This window comes from Narcine bancroftii, chromosome 6 (genome assembly GCF_036971445.1).
Source record: "Narcine bancroftii isolate sNarBan1 chromosome 6, sNarBan1.hap1, whole genome shotgun sequence".
Lineage (NCBI taxonomy): Eukaryota > Metazoa > Chordata > Chondrichthyes > Torpediniformes > Narcinidae > Narcine > Narcine bancroftii.
Window position 1 is genome coordinate 174,898,497 of NC_091474.1, and position 22,548 is coordinate 174,921,044.

General features: G+C 39.6%; 2 protein-coding genes across 3 annotated transcripts in view; one reads left to right on the forward strand and one right to left on the reverse strand.

The window, feature by feature from the left end:
- Nucleotides 1-4,708, forward strand: part of LOC138736873 (collagen alpha-2(IV) chain-like) — a 146,247-nt gene extending 141,539 nt beyond the window's left edge. Inside the window, 7 exon segments of the mRNA XM_069886999.1 lie at nucleotides 254-331; nucleotides 2,696-3,205; nucleotides 3,208-3,399; nucleotides 3,941-4,109; nucleotides 4,147-4,189; nucleotides 4,191-4,433; nucleotides 4,436-4,708. Coding sequence (XP_069743100.1) covers nucleotides 254-331; nucleotides 2,696-3,205; nucleotides 3,208-3,399; nucleotides 3,941-4,109; nucleotides 4,147-4,189; nucleotides 4,191-4,433; nucleotides 4,436-4,708 — 1,508 coding nt within the window.
- nt5dc1 (5'-nucleotidase domain containing 1) overlaps nucleotides 1-22,548 on the reverse strand; it is a 725,609-nt gene that overhangs the window by 544,378 nt on the left and 158,683 nt on the right. The gene's annotated exons all lie outside the window — the stretch shown is intronic.

The following is a 22,548-nucleotide window of genomic DNA, read 5'->3' on the forward strand; positions in this document are numbered from 1 at the left end:
GAAGCCCTTGTGCTTGTCACATTTGATCAAACTTACCATAGATAAGACCAAGAAGCCAACATTGTTCACCAGTCTTTGTAGAGCACTATGTTTTGAGTTAACAATCATATCAGGATTATCTTTGGCAACTGAGCCCATAATTTTCATTTGAAAAGGTAACAATCCAAAAATAAATAGTTTTCTGAGAAAAATATATGCATTTTGATTGACAAGCTGTCACAGAAAAAAGTTATTTATTCCTTTCCCAAAATAGGTGATGAATATGAAGCTCAAGATTCAGAAGACCATGAAGATAACAATGATTCAGATTCTTCTTTCTCTTCTCCCTCAGGTAATAGATTCAAAAGTGTATGCAGAACAGAGAAAGTTTTTTTTCCCTAAAATAATATTTAGATCAGAAAAATTAAGTATCTATTATACATTCTCCTCTTACTCACTGGCAGAGACGGAGCATCCACTTCTTCTTGGAAATTTAAGCAGGATTTGTCTGGTCACATCAATGATGGAATCAAATCAATATTCAACCATTTCAGAGTTCACTGTTTGAGGCGAATTTTTCTCCAATACTTTTTTTTTCAATTATTTGTCTTACCCCAAAATTGGGAATATGGACATAAAACTATAACTAATTTTTGGAAGTACAATTAAATACAATATAAACTTGAAAAAAAAAACAAAAAGAAAACATGTAAAGTTTCAGCAAAGAAGCAAAATTTCCAAATGTTTTTCAAAATACATTACAATGTTTTTAACATTAATCTTTATGTAAAGATTGCAAGTAGAAAAAGTAGAAAAGACAAAAGTTAAGACTAAGGCCATGGTGAAACATTCCCCCAACCCCCACCCCACCCACCACCACCATCACCACCCCCTCAAGGGAACAAGATGTGAATGAAAGGTTTTTTGTGGAAGAAACCACAAGAAAGTAGTCAGATTGACGTTGCCTGCCATCAAAAGTATGAAAATGCGGAAGTGCATGCAAAGATTCACACGCTTCAACATATTATTGGCAGAATTTTTAACAAAGTGAAGTGTCCTGGTGTAATGAATAAATATTGGGAGAATTTGGTAAGATTTTGAGTAGGTTACTTACATACACACATTTTAAAACAGATCTTATTTGAAATACTGAAGAATTCATATTCAGGAACATTGCAAAAACTATGGAAGATGCTAAGCGCATTTCACAAGTAGGTGCTAATTGAAATGACGTCATGAAATGAATAGACCATTGTCTTGGAGGAGACAAACTGGCTGTTTAAAAGTACCTACAGTGTGCTCACAGAAAGGTCAATCCTGGGTTTTGTTTATCTAAGACAACAGATGAGAGCAGAAGGATAACTCATGTAGTTTGCTGAAGAAGGTGGGAATTTTTGCAAGTGAGAGAGTCACATGGGCTTTCTGGCAGTTGGCGGAGAGAGAGAGAGAGAAAGAGAGAGAAAGAGAGAGAAAGAGAGACAAAGAGAGAGAAAGAGAGACAAAGAGAGAGAGAGAGAAGACAAGTTCAACAAGCTCTCTCAGCTAGTGTGTGTGACACTGAAAGCAGCTGAACAGTACAAGCCAGGAAGCTTGTTGAAACAGAAAGTTCCAGAGCAGTGGATGTCTGAAAGTGCTATCTGTCTGATGTTTCTCTTGGAATAAATGGAACAGAAAGGAACTCTGAGGTAGTCTGAAAGAAAGAGGTTATCATCTGGAGAACCCTGATCGGGCAAGTTTCATCAGCAAGACATTGAGGTGACTAATGGTGGTATCTCAGTTGTGGAAATCCTGGAACAAAAATCTCTCTCTGCAAACCCTACAAGAACCTTCCTGAGCAGTAAACATTTACCTTTCGAGCACCAAAGCCTGGTGAACTTTATGCATATTAAATTCTGTGCACAGTATAAGAATTGCCTGCATCCAGAGAAGTTGGAAGAAGGAGGAATGAGATTGAACAGTGTACCATAGAATCTTTCTTAAATTTACACATACATTCCATACATGTGCACTTAGAATTAGAAGGGGGTTAATTTGGGCTAGTTAATTATAGAGATAAGTTAAAGTTTGCTTCTGTTTTCATGTTTAAAGATAATTAAAAACAACTTTTGTTTAAGTAACTATTTGTCTTGGTGAATGTCTATTGCTGCTGGGTTTCGGGGTCCTTTGAGCTCGTAACACCTAGGAATGGTTTTCGCAGAGATGATCAGATGGTAAACCCTCTCTCCCCAGTGTACCTCTTCATGGCCCACAACAAATCATAGAAATATTATATAATTCCTTACAAAGTAATTCCTTACTACTATCTACCATCTACAAAATATATTTAAAAATCAACATAATGTACCAAGATTAATTTATTAGAATTCAACCAAAGGTAGTATTATTATTTGGTATTGCAACATTGAAAAGTTTGCTTTATTACTTTTAAACCCAAAACTTATTCAAAATCTGTCACCGAATTTATTAGTAAACCCATACGTTCATTACCAGATTTTTTTTTTGTTAATTTACTTTAATAGATTGTTCAGTTCAAAAGAATACTTTAACATCTATTACACATCTACAATCATCTTTAATTCATATCTATTAAATTGAATTGTACATCTGCATTGCAGATAGATGGTTTGGCATCACAAGTACTTTATTGGTAAGTAGAGAATAGCATCCAACCTTGAACACAGTAATAATCTAAATCACCTTCATTCATTTTTAACAGAAGAACGAAAAGAGCCTGGACCACCTGGTCCCCCGGGACCACCAGGATACCCAGGAAAGCCAGGGTGTGGGCTACCAGGGAATCCTGGTAAGCCTGGACCACCAGGACCACAAGGATTATCAGCTGTTGGAAAACCAGGCCGTCCAGGAGAAAAAGGAAGGCCAGGTGTGCCAGGTACTCCTGGACATAAAGGTGAAAAGGGATCTCCAGGAAAGCAAGGATCAAGGGGGCCTCCAGGACCGACTGGACCTCCTGGGTTATCTGTTATTGGTAAACAAGGTGTTAAAGGTGAACCAGGTCAACTAGGAACACTTGGATTTCCTGGAAAAGGAAACTCAGGATATCCAGGTCAACCTGGACAAAAAGATGATAAGGGTGTTGGAAGCCCAGGACGACCAGGTGATAAAGGTCCTCCAGGACCAACTGGACCAGAAGGAAAAGGATACCCAGGATCCCCTGGCCCTAAAGGTGAACCAGGTTACAAAGGTGAAAAGGGATCACCAGGAAAGCCAGTAAACCAGGTCAACATGGTCCACCAGGGCCACCTGGAAAACAAGGGATTGGAAAACCTGGGCCAAGGGGGTCTCCAGGACTTACTGGGAAGAAGGGTCATCCTGGTCTGCAAGGCTTATCAGGTACACCTGGACTACCAGGGATAGGAAAACCAGGTCCTCCAGGACTCAAGGGGCACCCAGGTCCTCCTGGTGAAACTGGAAAACCTGGAGAGAAAGGAGTAAGTGGAATGATCTTCCGGGAGAAATAGTGGCGGCGGAGTCAATTGTATTATTTATTATTTAAGAAAAGGTTGGACAGGTATATGGATGAGAAGAAGATGGAGGGTTATGGGCATTGTGCAGGGAGGTGGGACTAGAAAGGGGTGTTTGGTTCGGTGCGGACTAGAAGGGCCTAATGGCCTGTTTCCGTGCTGTAATTGTTATGTTATGTTATGAAAACCTGGAGCACCTGGGCCACATGGTATGTTGGGACCATTAGGGAGACAAGGGCCAAAAGGCCAAAAAGGTCCACCAGGTACAGTTGGTCCACCAGGAGAAAAAGGTCATCCAGGAATACTGGGACCAAAAGGCCAGACAGGCTCAAAAGGTGAGCGAGAATCAACTGGTGAGCGAGGACTACCAGACCCCGTAGGAAATCCAGGTTCAAAGGGCGATAAAGGATTACCAGGTCCACCTGGTAAAACTGGTGAAAATGGACTTTCTAGTCCACGTGGAAAGCCAGGAAATCCAGGAAGAGCAGGTCCTCAAGGACCACAAGGACATCCAGGTGAACATGGAAAGAAAGGGCATCCAGGACCTCCTGGCTCAAAAGGCTCATCTTGGCTTGCAGGTTCCCCAGGGCACCCTGGAGTAAAAGGGGATCCTTGGGTACCAGGAATACAAGGTCCACCAGGGCCCCCCAGGTAAATTTAATGGAAGAGTCATCATGGGGCCACACGGTGCACCTGGACCAAAAGGTCCAAGTGGGCCACCAGGCACTCCATCCAGGCCTTCCTGGCCCAGCAGGTCCACCGGGAGAAATGATAATCCCCACAGGGAAATATGGAGGCTACATCAATGCAGGTGACATAGTGAGCCCTATTCCAGCATTCACAGCCATTCTTTCTCAGCCATATTGTTCAACAGGGGAACCAATCATCTTTGACAAAATTCTGACCAATTCAAATAACAACTATGACCCATCAAATGGAGTTTTTGCATGTGAAATAACTGGGATCTACCAATTTTTTTTTATCGTGTACGTGTCAAAGAAGCAAGTATTTGGGTTGGACTATATAAAAACAATGAACCTGTAATGTACACATATGATGAATATTCACCACAATATGTCGATCATGCCTCAGGAACTGCTATCTTACATTTGGAGGAAGGAGACAAAGTATATGTAATGTTACCAGCAGAAAAATCTAATGGCTTATATTCTTCCAAATATGTATATTCATCATTTACTGGATTGTTAATTACACCATTTTTAATTACTCCGGGAGATCCAAAATGAGTGGTGGACTAGACTCGCCAAACGAACACAGCTCAGCGCGGACATTGGCGACTTCAGGGGTTTCTACGAGGCTCTAAAGGCTGTGTACGGCCCCTCACCCCAAGTCCAAAGCCCGCTGCGCAGCTCAGACGGCAAAGTCCTCCTCAGCGACAAGATCTCCATCCTCAACCGATGGTCAGAACACTTCCAATCTCTTTTCAGTACCAACCGCTCAGTCCAAGATTCCGCCCTGCTCCAGCTCCCTCAACAGCCCCTAAGGCTAGAGCTGGATGAGGTTCCCACCCTGGATGAGACATATAAGGCAATCGAACAACTGAAAAGTGGCAAAGCAGCAGGTATGGATGGAATCCCCCCAGAAGTCTGGAAGGCTGGCGGAAAAACTCTGCATGCCAAACTGCATGAGTTTTTCAAGCTTTGTTGGGACCAAGGTAAACTGCCTCAGGATCTTCGTGATGCCACCATCATCACCCTGTACAAAAACAAAGGCGAGAAATCAGACTGCTCAAACTACAGGGGAATCACGTTGCTCTCCATTGCAGGCAAAATCTTCGCTAGGATTCTACTAAATAGAATAATACCTAGTGTCGCTGAGAATATTCTCCCAGAATCACAGTGCGGCTTTCGCGCAAACAGAGGAACCACTGACATGGTCTTTGCCCTCAGACAGCTCCAAGAAAAGTGCAGAGAACAAAACAAAGGACTCTACATCACCTTTGTTGACCTCACCAAAGCCTTCGACACCGTGAGCAGGAAAGGGCTTTGGCAAATACTAGAGCGCATCGGATGTCCCCCAAAGTTCCTCAACATGATTATCCAACTGCACGAAAACCAACAAGGTCGGGTCAGATACAGCAATGAGCTCTCTGAACCCTTCTCCATTAACAATGGCGTGAAGCAAGGCTGTGTTCTCGCACCAACCCTCTTTTCAATCTTCTTCAGCATGATGCTGAACCAAGCCATGAAAGACCCCAACAATGAAGACGCTGTTTACATCCGGTACCGCACGGATGGCAGTCTCTTCAATCTGAGGCGCCTGCAAGCTCACACCAAGACACAAGAGAAACTTGTCCGTGAACTACTCTTTGCAGATGATGCCGCTTTAGTTGCCCATTCAGAGCCAGCTCTTCAGCGCTTGACGTCCTGCTTTGCGGAAACTGCCAAAATGTTTGGCCTGGAAGTCAGCCTGAAGAAAACTGAGGTCCTCCATCAGCCAGCTCCCCACCATGACTACCAGCCCCCCCACATCTCCATCGGGCACACAAAACTCAAAACGGTCAACCAGTTTACCTATCTCGGCTGCACCATTTCATCAGATGCAAGGATCGACAATGAGATAGACAACAGACTCGCCAAGGCAAATAGCGCCTTTGGAAGACTACACAAAAGAGTCTGGAAAAACAACCAACTGAAAAACCTCACAAAGATAAGCGTATACAGAGCCGTTGTCATACCCACACTCCTGTTCGGCTCCGAATCATGGGTCCTCTACCGGCACCACCTACGGCTCCTAGAACGCTTCCACCAGCGCTGTCTCCGCTCCATCCTCAACATCCATTGGAGCGCTCACACCCCTAACGTCGAGGTACTCGAGATGGCAGAGGTCGACAGCATCGAGTCCACGCTGCTGAAGATCCAGCTGCGCTGGATGGGTCACGTCTCCAGAATGGAGGACCATCGCCTTCCCAAGATCGTATTATATGGCGAGCTCTCCACTGGCCACCGTGACAGAGGTGCACCAAAGAAAAGGTACAAGGACTGCCTAAAGAAATCTCTTGGTGCCTGCCACATTGACCACCGCCAGTGGGCTGATAACGCCTCAAACCGTGCATCTTGGCGCCTCACAGTTTGGCGGGCAGCAGCCTCCTTTGAAGAAGACCGCAGAGCCCACCTCACTGACAAAAGGCAAAGGAGGAAAAACCCAACACCCAACCCCAACCAACCAATTTTCCCTTGCAACCGCTGCAATCGTGTCTGCCTGTCCCGCATCGGACTGGTCAGCCACAAACGAGCCTGCAGCTGACGTGGACTTTTTACCCCCTCCATAAATCTTCGTCCGCGAAGCCAAGCCAAAGAATTACACCATCATGATGTCAGTCAATTTTAAAAGGCAGAATTTTGTCTGAATCTCAAAGTTAGATGACATCATCGGGATATTTAAGAAATTGCTACAAATACCCAAAGAATGTCAGACGAAGAAATTATCACAGTATTCTTAAAGGAATGACATGCATTTGTGAATGAACAAAATAGTCTCACAATGATCAAAATAATATGTCTGAAAGCATGATAATTTATTCCTATTTTATGTACAGCTAAAAGATAAAAACAACTTTTGAGAAAAATGGTATCAGGAATTGTTTGTCTATGACTTTTCATTACTTTTTAATTCAATGGTCTAACACTGGTCATGTAATAGCAATATTCAACATGACCAAAACAGGATAACTTAATATTTTTTGTAATATCTTGTTTGTATAAAAGCAATGTTTCAAGATGTCTGACAGAGTTTTTGATTGGATTTAGATGGCAGCTGTCATGAAGTTATGTCAATCTGAAAGCTCAACTTTGGCTTTCAGGACAAAATCACATCAAGCCGCGGGTTCTGGATTCGCAGTTCAACTTTAGTGTTGGGTCAAAACACAACTCTTTTCCCCAAATGTTTGTTGCAACAGAACTTCAGCCTCAAAAACAGTTTCCTTATGGTGATCCATCTACATATTGTTTGCCTCATCCATGTTAATTTAATTTAAAACTTGAAATTCTAACAACTTTGGGATTAAATTATATCATATGATTTCAACATTTTAGGATAGCACCATTATTTCTGCAAAAGTAATAAACAACCTTAATATGATTCTATTGTTCCATTTACAACACATATTTTCAATTTAAAAAGTCAACACCAAAAAACTCTGATCGTTCATAATATTAAAGTTGTAATAATGCTTCCAAGAATACACAAAATGAATTTCAAACCATTTTGCTAACTCCTTTGGAAAATTGCTTTATTTGTTTTTTTTAAAAAAGATTTAAACCAGATCTAAATGTAATATGCCTATTTCACTCCCAATTGCAAATTTTTGACTCTCCATTTTAGATTTCAGATTTACTGTCATATTACATACATAACATCACATACAACTCTGAGATTCTTATAATATTTTATAATATTCAACATGTTGATATTTAGTTTTATAAGAGACAGAACATGTTCAATTTTTTTAATACCAAGGCTCTTCGAGTTGTAGAATATTTGATTTATAGAAATCAGAATATGTGCAGATTTGCCCATTGAAAAGCATTTTTCAAGTCAGTAATCAAAAAATGTTTAATGGTATTAATGACTGGATGCAGTACATATTCTATTATTTTGATTAAGGTTGGTACCATGGTTAACATTTAATAAAATTAAATAATTATGTTAAGTGTATGTAGAGCAGAACACGATGTAGCTTTAGAAAGTAGACATTTGCAATTAACATATAAATTGTGGAGAGTTCCCCAAAAACAATCTTAAAATTTGTGGGCTGCCTGCACTACCAAATTAAATTGAGCTTCAGGAATTTGATATCGATTTTGTACCAAATAGCTCCTGGATGCCAATCCTGTGCAACTCATTGGTTCTTTTATCAACTTATAAATAAAATAATCAGCCTATATCTAGAAAGCTCAGCAAAGGAGGCATGGAGATCTAAGTCTTCTTCTCTATGTACAAAACAGCAAAAATACTGAATGACATTTTGATGATGTATCAATTTATTCAGAAACACAAAATTCTTACTGGAGCTTTGGACCATAAGTAATAGATTTTTAACATTTAAATTAATTTAAAACTGAACCTAATACATTATTTCTCCATTTATTGCTAGAAGGTAACCAGCTTCACTTTTAATATCAAACCATGTGATTAGCAGTTCTGTGTTCCTTTTCAAACAATACTTTGTTATTTTTATTAGTTCATTAGCTTTTGTAGTTTTTATTTCATATGCAGTCTATATATACTGTAACTCTTGGGTTCCTCCTACAATTATAAAATTACCTAAAATGCTTTTCAGAATATGTGTGCTCATATGAAACTTCTCAGTTCCTGTATATGGAAAATTTTTATTCAAGATTTTATAATACAAGTACTGCATTTGCCCATGCCACCATTTAAAAATGTTAAATTAAAAGCCAAAAAAGATTATGCTGAAACAACAGTAAAACAATCTATGACAAGAAAGATCAGAAAGAAGGTACAAAATAGAAAAAAAATTGGCAAAATACATGAACATTGACAATTTTTTTTAAATCAAACTTCTTTATTGGTCCAACTCAAGGTCGGCACACAGGTTGATAGGATAGTTAAAAAGGCCTACGGAATGCTGGGCTTCATTAATAGAGGGATTGAGTTCAGAGGTCATGTTGCAACTGTACAAATCTCTGGTGAGACCACACTTGGAATATTGTGTTCAGTGCTTGTCTCCTCATTATAGGAAGGATGTGGAAACCATGGAGAGGGTGCAGCGGAGATTTATCAGGATGTTGCCTGGATTGGAAAATGCGTTTATGAGGGCAAAGTTGGCAGAGGTGGAACTTTTCTCTTTGGAGTGTAGAAGGATGAGAGGAGACTTAATAGAGGTCTCAAGATTATGAGAGGCATAGATAGAGTGGACAGCCACCACCTGTTTCCCAGGGCAAGAATGGCAAACACGAGGGGACAGATGCACAAAGTTAGGGGAGGTAAGTTTTGGGAAGACATCAGGAATATGTTTTATTTTAAATAAACACGAGAGTTGTGGGTGACTGGAATGCCTTGCCTGGAATGGTGGTGGAGACAAACATTCGGGGCATTTAACAGACTCTTAACAGGCATGTGGATGAAGGAAAATGGAGGGTGGTAGGGTGGGTTTAGTACTAGGGATATATAGGTAAACACAACATTGAAAGCTGAAGGGCCTGTAATGTCCTGCAGTGTTCTATTGTCTGTCTTCTAAGTTCTATTTGCCATATTAAGTCCTTTTTTTTTAAATAAAAGAACTATTAGGGCTTAACGATTATAGCTCGAGATTCTTCAGGAGTCGAGCCTACGGGGACTATATCGAATATTATCATCTCATTAATGATTACAAGTGCAATACAAGCACAGAAAATATTTCTTAATGGGCAAATTGCAGTGCCTTCTTGTTGAATCCTACCGTCTTCATTAAAAATTACACTTAATAATAAGTGAAGCATGAAAATCTGCAGGCACCATGACTGTAGTAAAAATACACAAAAATGCTGGAGGAACTCGGGTCCATAGGAGGGAAAGATTGTATTACTGACATTTCAGGTCTGAACCCTTCAAGGAGGGCTCCAGGAGGCAATTACCTTGTAATACATCTCTAATAGCCTCTGGACAGTTAGTCTGATCAAAGATCACCATCATTCCACTGACTTCAATGTACAATCTCCTCAATCAATCCTACAATAATGGCAGAATGGTTCAAATGGAGACCATATTAACAGGCGATCAAAGTAAAATTATTGAACAAATAAAATGTCAAAATAAGGAGTCCACATAGGATTGGATTACTAGATGGTGATCACCATGTGTATAAAAGCTATGAGAATAAAAATTAATTTCTTTTTCATGAGTACACATGGAAAAAAGGGAAAAAAATGAAAAATCCATTGCATCCAATACTATGCTACATAGATTATTTGTTCATTCAATAAATGGGAAATCCCAACACATTTAAAACAATGTTCACAGAGAAAAGTGATCGGGATCCATAAGTGTTCTTTTGGATCTCCACTCCGGAACTAGCTGCCAGTGAGGGGCAAAGCAAGCAGCTTCCATGCAGCAATGTGATCAGTTCTTTTGAATCTCTCCTTTGGCCAATTAGTTCTTGTCAATAAAAAAAAAGAGGGGAAGCACAAGCAGAGTAGCCAGTGTGTGAGTGGCTAAGGGTGGGAGTGGGGCTTTGAGACTTTAGCTCGAGAGGCTTCGAAGACTAAAGGCTTCGGAGAAGGTTCAGTTGAGACAAGTTAAGGACAGGTTTTTCAATTTTTTTTCCTATTTCATAGATAGTGGGAATGGTAGCCACGGTAGGGACATGCTCCTTGCAGAACGTGGGTTGTTAGGAAAGACAACAGCATCCCTGACGACTTCATCTGTGAGATGTGCATCCAATTGCATTTCTTGACAAACCGAGGGAACTGGACCTGTAATTAGATGATTCGGATCATTTGGGAGGCAGAGGGGGTAATAAACAGGAGTCACATTGAGGAGGCAGGAGGAAGGTAGCTCAGTGACAAGAGAGGAAAAGGGAACTGACAGTCAGTGCAAGGCAGCCCTGTGGCCGTTCCGCTCAATAACTTGTATATCATTTTGGATACTGTTGTGGGAGATGACCTACCAAGCACAAGCCTCAACGGTCAGGTCTCTAGCAAAGAGTCTGGCTTTGTGGCCAAAAAGGGAAGGGAGGAAAAGAAACAAGCTGGTGTGACAGACGATTCCATAGTTAGGGGAAACAGATAAGAGGCTGTGTGGAAGAGATTGAGTATTCCAGATTATATATTTCCTCCCTGTTGCCAGGTTCTCAGATATCTCAGATCAAGTTCATGGCAATCTCAGGGGGGAGGGTGAGCAACCAGATGCCAATCTGGATAAATGGGAGGTGATGCATTTTGGAAGGACAAACCAGAAGGCTGAATACAGGGTTAATGGTCAGTTACTTAAGAGTGTGGAGTTCAAATCCATACATCCCTCAAGGTTACCACACAGGTTGATAGGATAGTTAAGAAGGCCTCTGGAATCCTGGACTACATTAATAGGGGGATTGAGTTCAGCAGTAGAGAGGTCATCTGGCAACTACAAATCTCTGGTGAGACCACACTTAGATTACTGTGTTCAGTTCTGGTAACCTCATTATAGGAAGGATGTGGAAGCTATGGATAGGTTTCAGAGGAGATTTAACAGGATGTTGCCTCAAATGGAAAACAAGTCTCATGAGGCAAGGTTAGTAGAACTGAGACTTTTCTCTTTGGATGAGAGGAGACAATAGAGGACTACATGATTATGAGAGGCATAGATAGGGTGGACAGCCAGCACCTGTTTCCCATAGCAAACACCAGAGGACATGTACAAAGTGAAGGGAAGGAAGTTGAGGTGAGAAATCAAGAGTACATTTTTTTTATATAAACGCAGAGTATTGTAGGTGCCTGGAATGCCTTGCCTGGGATGGTTTTGGAGGCTGAAACATTAGGGGCATTTAAGAGACTAAGACAGGCATATGGATGAAAGAAAAATAGAGGGTTTAGTACGTTTTTAAAAGAAGAAATATATGGGTCGGCACAACATCGAGGGTCAAAGGGCCTGTACTATATTATAGTATTCTATGCTCTATATCGTGGTCCATGCCATGTAGGGAACAATGACGTGGGTAGGAAGAGTTAGAAGGCCCTGAAAGGAGAGTTTAAGGAGTTAAACTTCAGGTTTAAGGACACAACCTCCAAGGTTGTGATGTCAGGATTGGTACCCATGCCACATGCTAGTGAAGTTAGAATTAGGAGGAAAATGCAGCTTAACACGTGGCTAAATAGATGGTTCAAGAGGCAAGAATTCAGGTTTCTGGATCACTGAGTTCTCTTCCCAGGAAGGTGGGACCTGTTCAAGTAGGACATTTTACACCTGAACTGGAGGGGATTTTCTCAGGTGCATCTATTTCAATGCAAGAATTATTTAGGAAAGGCAGACGATCTTAGAGCATGGATTGGCACATGGAATTATTACATTGTGCCTATCAGTGAAACTTGGTTGCAGGAGGGGCAGGACTGGATGCTCTATGTTCTTGCCTCCATTTTTTCAGATGGTATAGGGTGAATGAAAGGTAGGAGTGCCATTGCTTGTCAGGGAAAATATCATAGTTGTGGTCAAGCAGGACAGACCAGAGGGCTCATCTACTGAAACTACATGAGTGGAGCTGAGGAATGGGAAAGTTATGTCCACACTCATGCAGTTGAATTAGAGAATGCCCAACAGACAACAAGAATTACAGAAGTAAATCTGTAGAGAGATAGCAGACAGCTGCAGGAAACAAAGTTGTGATAATAGAGGATTTTAACTTTCCACATATTTACTGGAATTCCCATACTGTAAAAAGGCTGATGGCTTGAAGTTTGTCAAATATATTCAGGCACATTTTCCAAATCAACATACAGATGTATCAATTAGAGAAAATGCAAGACTGGACTCCTATTTGGACAAGTGACGGAAATAAGTGTTGGGGAACATTTTGACTCCAGTGATCATAATGCCACGAGTTTCAAGTTAATTATGGAGAGGTTATGTCTGGTCCTTGGGTTGAGACTCTAAATTGGAGAAAGGAAAATTTTGAGGAAAAGAGATTGGGAGAATTTTTTTTCTGGAAAGGATATGAGAGGTAAGTGGAAGACCTTCCAAGGTGAAATTTTGAGAGGACACACAGAGATTGTATGTTCCTGTTAGGATTAAAGGCAAAGTAAACAGGCATAGGGAGCCTTGGTTTTCAAGACAAGAAAAGAGAGATATATAATAGATTTAGGCAACCTGGAGCAAATGAGGTACTTGAGAAGTGCAGAAAATGCAAGAAAAACCTCAAGAAATAAATCAGGAAGGCTAAAAGAAGACATGAGGTTGCCTTGGTGGTCAAAGTGAAGGAAAATCCCAGGGGTTTCTACAAGTATATTAAAACCAAAAGGATAGTAAGAGTGGTTGGCTTTGTCTAGAGCCAAAAAAGATGGGGGGGGGGGGGAAGATTTTAAAAATATGTTTTTGTTTTCCAATCAATATTCTCTCAGGAAAATGACACATCGTGGAAAGTAAACAAGCACTGAGGTCATGAAACCAATACAGATTAAAGAGAAGGAGGTGGATAAAGGTGAATAAATCCCCAGAGCCTGACAAGATATTCCCTCTGGCCTTTGAGGGGGGAGGGGGGCTAGTATAGAAATTGCAGAGACTCTGGAAGAAATGTTTAAAATGTCCTTAGCCACAGGTGCGGTGCTAGAGGATTTGAGGTTAGCTCATGTTGTTCCATTGTTTAAAAAAAAGCTCTAAAAGTAACCCTGGAATTATACTCCTGTGAGCTTGACTTCAGTGGTAGGTAAGTTATAGGAAGGCATTCTTTGGCATCAGGTAATCAAGAATTGAGTTAGCCAGGAACTGATTAGGGATAGTCAACATCTCTTTGTGCCTGGTAGGTCATTTGTAACCAATCTTAGTTTTTCCAAGGAGGCGACCAGGAAAGTTGATGAAGGAAAGGCTGTGGATATTGCCTCCATGAACTTTAGTAAGGTCTTTGACAATGTCCCATAAGAGAGGTTAATCAGAAAGGTTCAGAAGCAAAGTATTCATGGGGAGGAAGTCCATTAAATTTGACATTGGCAACACAGGAGAAGCCAGAGAGTGGTAGTGGATGATTGCTTCTCAGACTGGAGACCTGTGACTAGCAGTGTGCTTCAGGGATGAGGACTAGATCCATTGTTGTCTGTCATCTATATCAATGATCTGGATGATCATGTGGTAAGTTTGATCAGCAAATTTGCAGATGACACAAAGATTGGAGGGACTGTGGACAGTAAGGAATACTTTCAAAGTTTGCAGAGGGATCTGGAACAGATGGAAAATTAGACAGAAAAATGGCAGATGGAATTTAATGCAGATAAGTGTGAGGTGTTGAATTTTGGAAGGACAAATGAAGAAAGAGCATACATGGTAAATAGAGTGAGCACTGAGGGGTGAGTGCATTAGAAGAGTGATCTGGGAATACAAATACTTAATTACCTGAAAGTGGCGTCAAATGTAGGTAGGGTTGTAAAGAGTGTTTTTGGTATATTGGCCTTCATAAATCAAAGAATTTTGTGTAAGAGTTGGTATGTTATGGTAAAGTTGTATAAGTCTTGGTGAGGCCAAATATGGTGTTTTTAGTGCATTTTTACTGGAAAGATATCAACAAGATTGAAAGAGTGCAGAGAAAATTGACTGGGATGTTCCCAGACATCAAAAACTAAGGTTACAGGGAAAGGTTAAACAGGTTAGGGCTTTATTCCCTGGAGCATAGAAGAATGAAGGAGGATTTGATATAGGTATTTAAAATTATGAGGGATTGAGACAGAGTAAATGTAGGTAGGCTTTTTCCACTGAGAGTACAAGGGATACAAATCAGAGGACATGAGTTGAGGGTAAAAGAGGAAAAGTTTAGGTGGAACATGAGGGGAATTTCTTCAGAGTGTGAAATGTGGTGCCAGTTGAAGTGGTGATTGCAGGCTCAATTTTAACAATTAAGAAGTATTTGGACAAATACATGGATTGGAAGGGATGGTCAGGGTGCAGGTCAGTGGAACTAGGGAGAATCATAGTTCAGCATGGACGAGAAGAGCCGAAGACCTGTTTCTTACTGCATTGTTCTATGGTTCGAGGAAGATTGCACATATAGTTGTTATCAAAAGGAAAGACAATCAGCCATACACAAATTAAAAACTGTTTCAAGCAACTTAAATCAGTCTCTCAGAATAATGGGATAAAAATTACAAATGAATGCTTTATAGCTACAAATGTGAAAGGATTACTTCCGAAGTTAACCCTTCTATCTTACAGGTGTCCTTGTTGAAAAATGGATAATATCAGGTGGACTCTGGGCTGCCTCTATTGCATTATTCTGGAGAAATCAGTTTTCTATTTACATTGTACCATAAAGTCTGCCTCTGTTATTCATGGTGCCAAACCATTCTTGTTTAATCAATATCAAATTTGCTATGAGGGAGTTTGACAGCATTCTAAAAACTATTTGTGCAAGCATGAAAACTGAAAATATGGAAAATTCTTTGACTTGTATGGGAAATGTTAGAACATTTTTGGAGTGAAACTTGATAAAGTATTTTAATTTTACACACTTTTCACATGCTTGCTGTTCTTGCATCATATTGTTTTTTTTGCCAGCATTATATCGATTTTTATGCATGACAAATTAATTTGCAGCACTTGTAAACATTCACCTCAGCCCTTCTTTTCCATACAGTATGTATGAGCACACAATTCACCTCAATTATCATTCTCTCACATTATTTTTAAATATGATTTTCTACATGTGACACAGGATGCTGTGTTTGACACTAGCAATCTCACCATCCAGTTGCTCAATGCAACAGCCTACAATATATGGAAAAGAGCAAAGGGTTCAGGATTATTATGTTCCTTCGTGCCTTGATTTTCACAGATCAGTGACTGGATGGTAGCAACATAGGTCTGGAAAGGTCAAATCATCTATCATATTTATATTTAAGAAGGTAAGGAACCATCATCTTTTCCCTAGTTTGATTTTTAGTTTCACGAGCCAGACCACTCCTATTAATTCATATTATCTCATTTAGAGGGGCTCAAATATGTTCCTTTCGCTTGACAAATCATTCCATAGATTTTTAAACATCTTAACAAGAGACATTAGCGAAGAGGTCAAAATATTTTCATTTGAATATTGATTGCTAATTTTGACCTCATGGATTACTTAAAAACTTAAGAAATGAAATCTGTCTTCTTGAAAAATGTCAGTTAATTCTTCAACAACTGCTCTTCCAAAAATATCGGAGGAAATACCAACAAAGTGGCTGACAAACCACATAAAATACTTATCAGCAGAGCACAGAATGTAAGAGCAGAAAGTTATGCTAGAATTGTATAAAACACTTGTTGGTCCACAATTTCAGTATTTCAAACAGTTCTACTAACATTAGAGGACAGATGTGATTACCATATTTTTATGCATATAACGCACGTGTTATATGTACGCGCTATACAAATTTTTTTTTTTACATGTTGGAACAACGCGCACAATTTATAGCGAACGTGGGAAAGATGCACTGGCAATTTACAGTGAGTGCCAGAACGTAAAGATGACAATGAAAGAAAGCGCACAATTTATAGCAGGCATGGTAAATTAGCACCCACAATTTATAGAGATCATGGGAATTGGGTACATGCAAAATGGCAGTCTTGGGAATATTTGTTTGACCTGAGTGCCATGGCATTCCAAGAAACAGGATATTCTGGCTAGGGCATTACCCTTTATCAATGTTAATTGCCCAGACCTGTCCCCTGAGGGAGAAAATTAACATATCAAGTGCCCCTGATCTGAAAAAAACATTAGGATGATTCAAGTCAAACCATAAATCCCTCAATTGCACACTATATTTAACAAGATAAGGTTTCTTTTAAAGAAAGACTTTTTTAAAATTATGACAAGATTAAAATCCTGCTTAACTCTGAAGCCCGTCTTCAATCTATTTAATTGATTCCAGGAGGATATCATCTGGAGAATTGGTGATTGACACCTCTGTGGAACCTGAATAGGTGTAAATCGAAGGAGATTTACTGTGGCAGATTGTAGGGCTATAGAATGGGTTTGTCTTCTGTCCCAAGTAAATGAAAATTTCTCTTGTGAGTTGGAATGTAGAATATGACACCCACGCAGTATATGCACGTGCACGTCATATGAGAATATTTTTGCATAGTTTAATATTTATATGCGTGTACTTGCTATATGAGTGAAAATACAATACTGTACACTGGTGAGTGTACAAATGAAATGGACAAAGATGCTGCAGGATATTCAAAAACCTTAGCTATGAGGAAACAGAGGAAAAGGCAGGGCTATGTTTTTTTTGAACAGACGAAACCAAGCTTACAAAATTATGTGGGGTGTAGGTAGAGGTAATAGAACAGAGTAAAAGGATCATGAATTTCAGTCAAAAAGAAAATCAGTATGGAAACCTGTCCTTTGGCCCACAAAGTACATGCCAACCAACAATTTACACTAATCCTACCTTAATCCTGAACCATTTTGTTTTAAAATCATATTCTCATGAATTTGCCTCAGATTCTACCATTTAGGAATATGACAGGCAATTCGCAATGAGTGCTTTCCACCATATGCATGGCTTTGGAATGTGGGAAAGGCCAGGGCATGGGGGAAACTCACATCAGGGGAAGAACATACAAACATCACACAGACTCAGCTGAAGGTCAGGAATGAACCTGGCTCTCTGACACAGTGCAATAGCAGCTCCACTAACTGTGCCTATGTGCCATTCACTAAAATAATTAAAGATTCGCAAGAAAATCATTTTCATCAAGAGGCTGGTAGGAAATCCAGGTATCTGCTAAAAAGCAGGTAGAAGGAATAAACCCTCATAGGAGTGAAACTATACTTGTACTTGAAGAGCTCCAAAATGCAAAGCCTTTACAACAGAGGAGCACACAACATACTTCGATGTCATAAATTTCAATTAATCTGTGATTCAATCTTTGGTTTTAAATCATTAGAAAAAGGTGATATAGGATTAGAAGATGTAGAATCATTGTGGGCTGAGTTGAGAAATGACAGATAAAAGGTTGTTGGCTGTTGTATACAGACCAAACAGTAGCTGTGTGTGGCCAACAAATTGCAACAGCAGATAGGGCAATGTTATGGTAGTCATGGGGGATTTTAACATGCAAGTAGATTGCAAAAACCAGGTAGAGACTGGATATCAAGAGAGAGATTTTGTAGAAAGCCTACGATATAACTTTTTAGAGCAGCTTGTTGATGAGCCCACAAGGGGATTGGCTGTATTGTGTTGGGTATTTTGTAATGAGGTGATTATAGAGCTTAGAGAAGTGGTTTTTAAACTGCCCCCTTAAACTCACATCCATTTTAAGTATTCCCTATGCCATTGGTGCACTGAGATTAGTAAGGGATTGCTTAAGGTGGTATGTGAGTAGAAAGGGAAGGTTGAGAATCACTGCTCTAGACCCAATTGTTACTGAAATATTTTACTTGAGAAAAATTGTCATTGGCCCATTTCCTTTGGTTTTGAAACCATGCACATAACGAGTCAATGAGGTACGATTAAAATAGTGGTTTTCAAACTACTTCTTTCTACCCACATATCATCTTAAGCAATCCCTTACTAATCACAGAGCACCTTTGGCACAGGGAATTCTTAAAGTGTATGTGAGTGGAAATAAATAGGTTGAGAACCACTGCCCTGATCCAATTGTTACTGAATATTTTGCTTGTGAAAAATTGTTATTGGCCCATTTCCTTTGGTTATGAAACCATGCACATAATGAGTCAATTAGGCACGATTAAAACAGTGGTTTTCAAACCTTTTTCCTTCCACTCACATACCACTTTAAGCAATCCCTCACTAATCAAAGCACTTATGGCATAGGAAATAATTAAGTTGGAATGTGAGTTTAAGGGGGCAATTTGAAAACCCCACTGGCTTAGAGTAAAGGAACCATTAGAGGCAGTGATCACAATATAAAGGAGTTCAATTTGAGATTTAACAAGGAGAAAAAGTCAGATGCATCAGAATTTCAGTGGAGTAAAGGGAATTACAGTGGCATGAGTGAGAAACTGGCCAAAATAGATTGGAAGGGGGCACTTGCAGGGTAGATGGCAGAGCATCAATGGAGTTCTACAAGAAGTGGGAAGGTGCAAGATAAATACATACCAAAAAGAAATATTCAAAAAGAAAAATGTCACAACTGCTGATATCTAGTTAAGTCAAAGCTAACATGAAAGCAAAGAGAGCATAGAAGGAAGCAAAAATTAGAAGGAAAATAGAGGATTGGGAAGATTTTAATAACTTAGAGGTAACTAAAAAAAAACTCAGAGGAAGAAAAAAGATGAAGTATAAAAGTAGGTTAGCAAATAATATCAAAGAGAACATAAAACACTTCAAGTACAGTATATAAATTGTGAAAGAGAGTTGAAAGTAGATATTGGACCACTAGAAAGTGACACCAGAAAAATAATGGAAGACCCATGCATGGCAGAGGAACTAAATGAGTATTTTACATAACTCTTCACTGAGGAAGACACAAGCAGTATTCCATACATCAAAGGGCAAAAGGGAAGTGAGTACAGTTACTATTTCAAGGAAGAAGGTGTTCAGAAAGCTGAATGGTCTAAGGGTGGGTATGTCTCCCAGACCAGATGGATTGCACCCTTTGGTCCTGAAAGAGGTAGCAGTAGAGATTGTAGTAATGATCTTTCAAGAATCAATAGTTTCTGGAATGGTCCTGTAGGACTGGAAAATCGCAAATGTCACCCCACAATTCCAAAAGGGAGAGAGGCAGCAGAAAGGAATATAGGCCAGTTAGCCTAACGTCAGTGGTTGGGAAGATGTTGGGAGTCGATTATAAAGGATGAGTTTAGAGGCACATGACAGGATAGACCAAAGCCAGCATGGTTTCCTTGAGAGCATGGTTTGCTTGAAAAACCTATTGGAATTCTTTGTAGAAGTGACAAGCAGGCTGGATAAGGGAGATGCAGTGGATGTTGTACATTTGGATTTTCAAAAGGCATTTATCAAGGTGCTGCACATGAAGTTACTTAACAAGATAAGAGCCTATGGCATAAAAGAAAACATACGCATGGGTCGAGCATTAGCTGATTAGCAGGAAACAGAGTTGGAATAGAGTTGGAATAGAAGGAACATATTTTTATTGGATGCCAGTTGCTAGCGGTGTTCCACAGGGTTCAGTGTTGGAGCTGCTTCATTTTATGTTGTATATTGATGAATTGGATTATGGAATGATTGGCTTTGTGGCCAATTTTACAGATGATACGAAGGGATCAAGTAGTGCAGAGGAAACACGGAGGCAGGAGGAGAACCTACAGATTAGGAGAATAAGCAGAGAAGTGGCAAATGAAATACAATGTTGAAAGGTGTATAGTTATGCATTTTGGTAGAAAAATATGGGCAGAATGGGCAAAAATATGGGAGAATGACTCATTTTTAAATGAGTCCTTGTACCGGACAGCCTGAAGGTAAACTTACATGTTGAGACAGAGGCAAAGGCGGCAAATGCAATGATGGCAAGAGGATAAGAGTTGGGATGTAATGTTGAGGCTCTATAAGGCACTGATAAGACCTGACTTGGATTATTGTGAGCAGTCTGGGGCTCCTCATTTCAGATTAGATGTGCTGATGTTAGAGAAGGTTCAAAGTAAGTTCACTCAGATGATTCTGGGAATGAAAGGGTTATCATAAAAGGACTGCTTGATAACTCTTGACCTGTATTCGTTGGAATTTAGGAGAATGCAGGGAATCTCATTGAAACATTTAGAATGTTGAAAGGTGTGGAGAGAATAGATGTAGAAAGGTTGTTTCCCATGGTGGGAGAGTTTAGGATAAGAGGGCACAACTTCAGGATTGAAGGCCATCTGGAATTATTTCAGCCAGAGGGTGATAAATTTGTGGAATATGTTGCCACCAGTGTTTGCGGTGGCTAGATCATTTAGTGTATTTAAGACAGAGAATGATTGGGTTCATGATTGGTCAAAGCATAAAAGACTATGGGGCCAGGCAGTGGGGCTGATTAAATGATGGGGAAGACTCGATGGGCTGAATCACCTATTTCTGCTCCCATGTTTTCTGGTCTTAACATTACCTTGTTTACCCTTTCAAAGGCCTACACGTCAATCAAGATATTGCTAGGCTGGAGTCACATCAGACTTCAATAAACCAATTTGTACTTTTGACAATAAATTGTTTGCTCTAATCCATAAATTCCCAGATTTATTCTGGTGTCACACTCATCAGCTTCAGATTAGGAACACCTACCTTGAACACTTTGAGCTGATGATCACTACCCACTAGGATACAAATAGACATCAGTTACCTTTGAAAACAAAATTTACTCTATGTTTATTCTATGATCTTCCCATAATTATCCTGAATGATTTGATTCTCTCTGATCTAAATTCTAGGCTCATGATGGAAGATTAGCTGCAGTTTTGTAACTGTAAACTAAATTTGTGCTTTTGGTTCGATCTTCATATGGTGATAATGAATCAAACCAATACACAAATTGTGTACTACTTGTAACTACATGCTGAAAATAATTAAAAGGTGATAAAGTGACAAATTCTTCTTCTTTTAAATTGAAGATTTTTTAAAATATATTTTTAAATAATATGACAATTATTCTCTAGGTATTGAATACAAATAACAGCTTAATACTTTGGTTTAATGCAACGTAAATTCAACTTAAGAAATTCGAGAGGAAAAGAAATAGAACATTGCTTAGACTGCAAAGAATTGTTGAATGAACACTCAAAAATGCAATTTACTTTTTGCAGCAACAGATTATAAGAATTAGATTTTATTTTTGCCAAATCTAGCTTGACCTCCTCAAACAATAGCAAACCTCTTTGACCTAAATTCATCAAACATTAATTTTAGTACCCTGATCCGTGTTCAGATTTAAATACCACATCTAGTCAAGCAAGAAAAATATCTATTTGCACACCATTAAGGAATATTCATTCCACATTTACTTTGCCCCTCTAAAGCTAAAGTTTACTCTATTTTGGTTAAATTATTTTTTCATTCGTCTCACTTCCAGTCTTGAACGATGCATTTCCAGACAACTGCTGTACCAGAACATCTTTAAGTTTCATTTCCAATCTCATGATCGCCTTGGTCCCCACAAGGCTCTTTCACTTTTTTCTTCTCTCCAGTTCACTATGTATTCCCTTCTCCAACTTGGATCCAATTATCAGTGGTAAATTTCTAGCCTTCTAGTTGAATACTCTGCCAAACATCTACAAGTGCATTGGGGACGGTTGCATCACAGCCTGGCGTGGTAATTTAAGAGCCTAAGAACGCAGAGGTTGGAGAAGATAGTCCATCACAGGCTCTGATCTCCCATCCATTGAAGATACCTTTGTGAGGCGATGCCTCAAAAAGGAAACCAACAGCAGCCTGGTCTCAATCTCTTCTCGCTGTTACCTGCAGGAAGAAGGTACAGAAACCTAAAGAACAACATTCTAGGTTCAAGAACA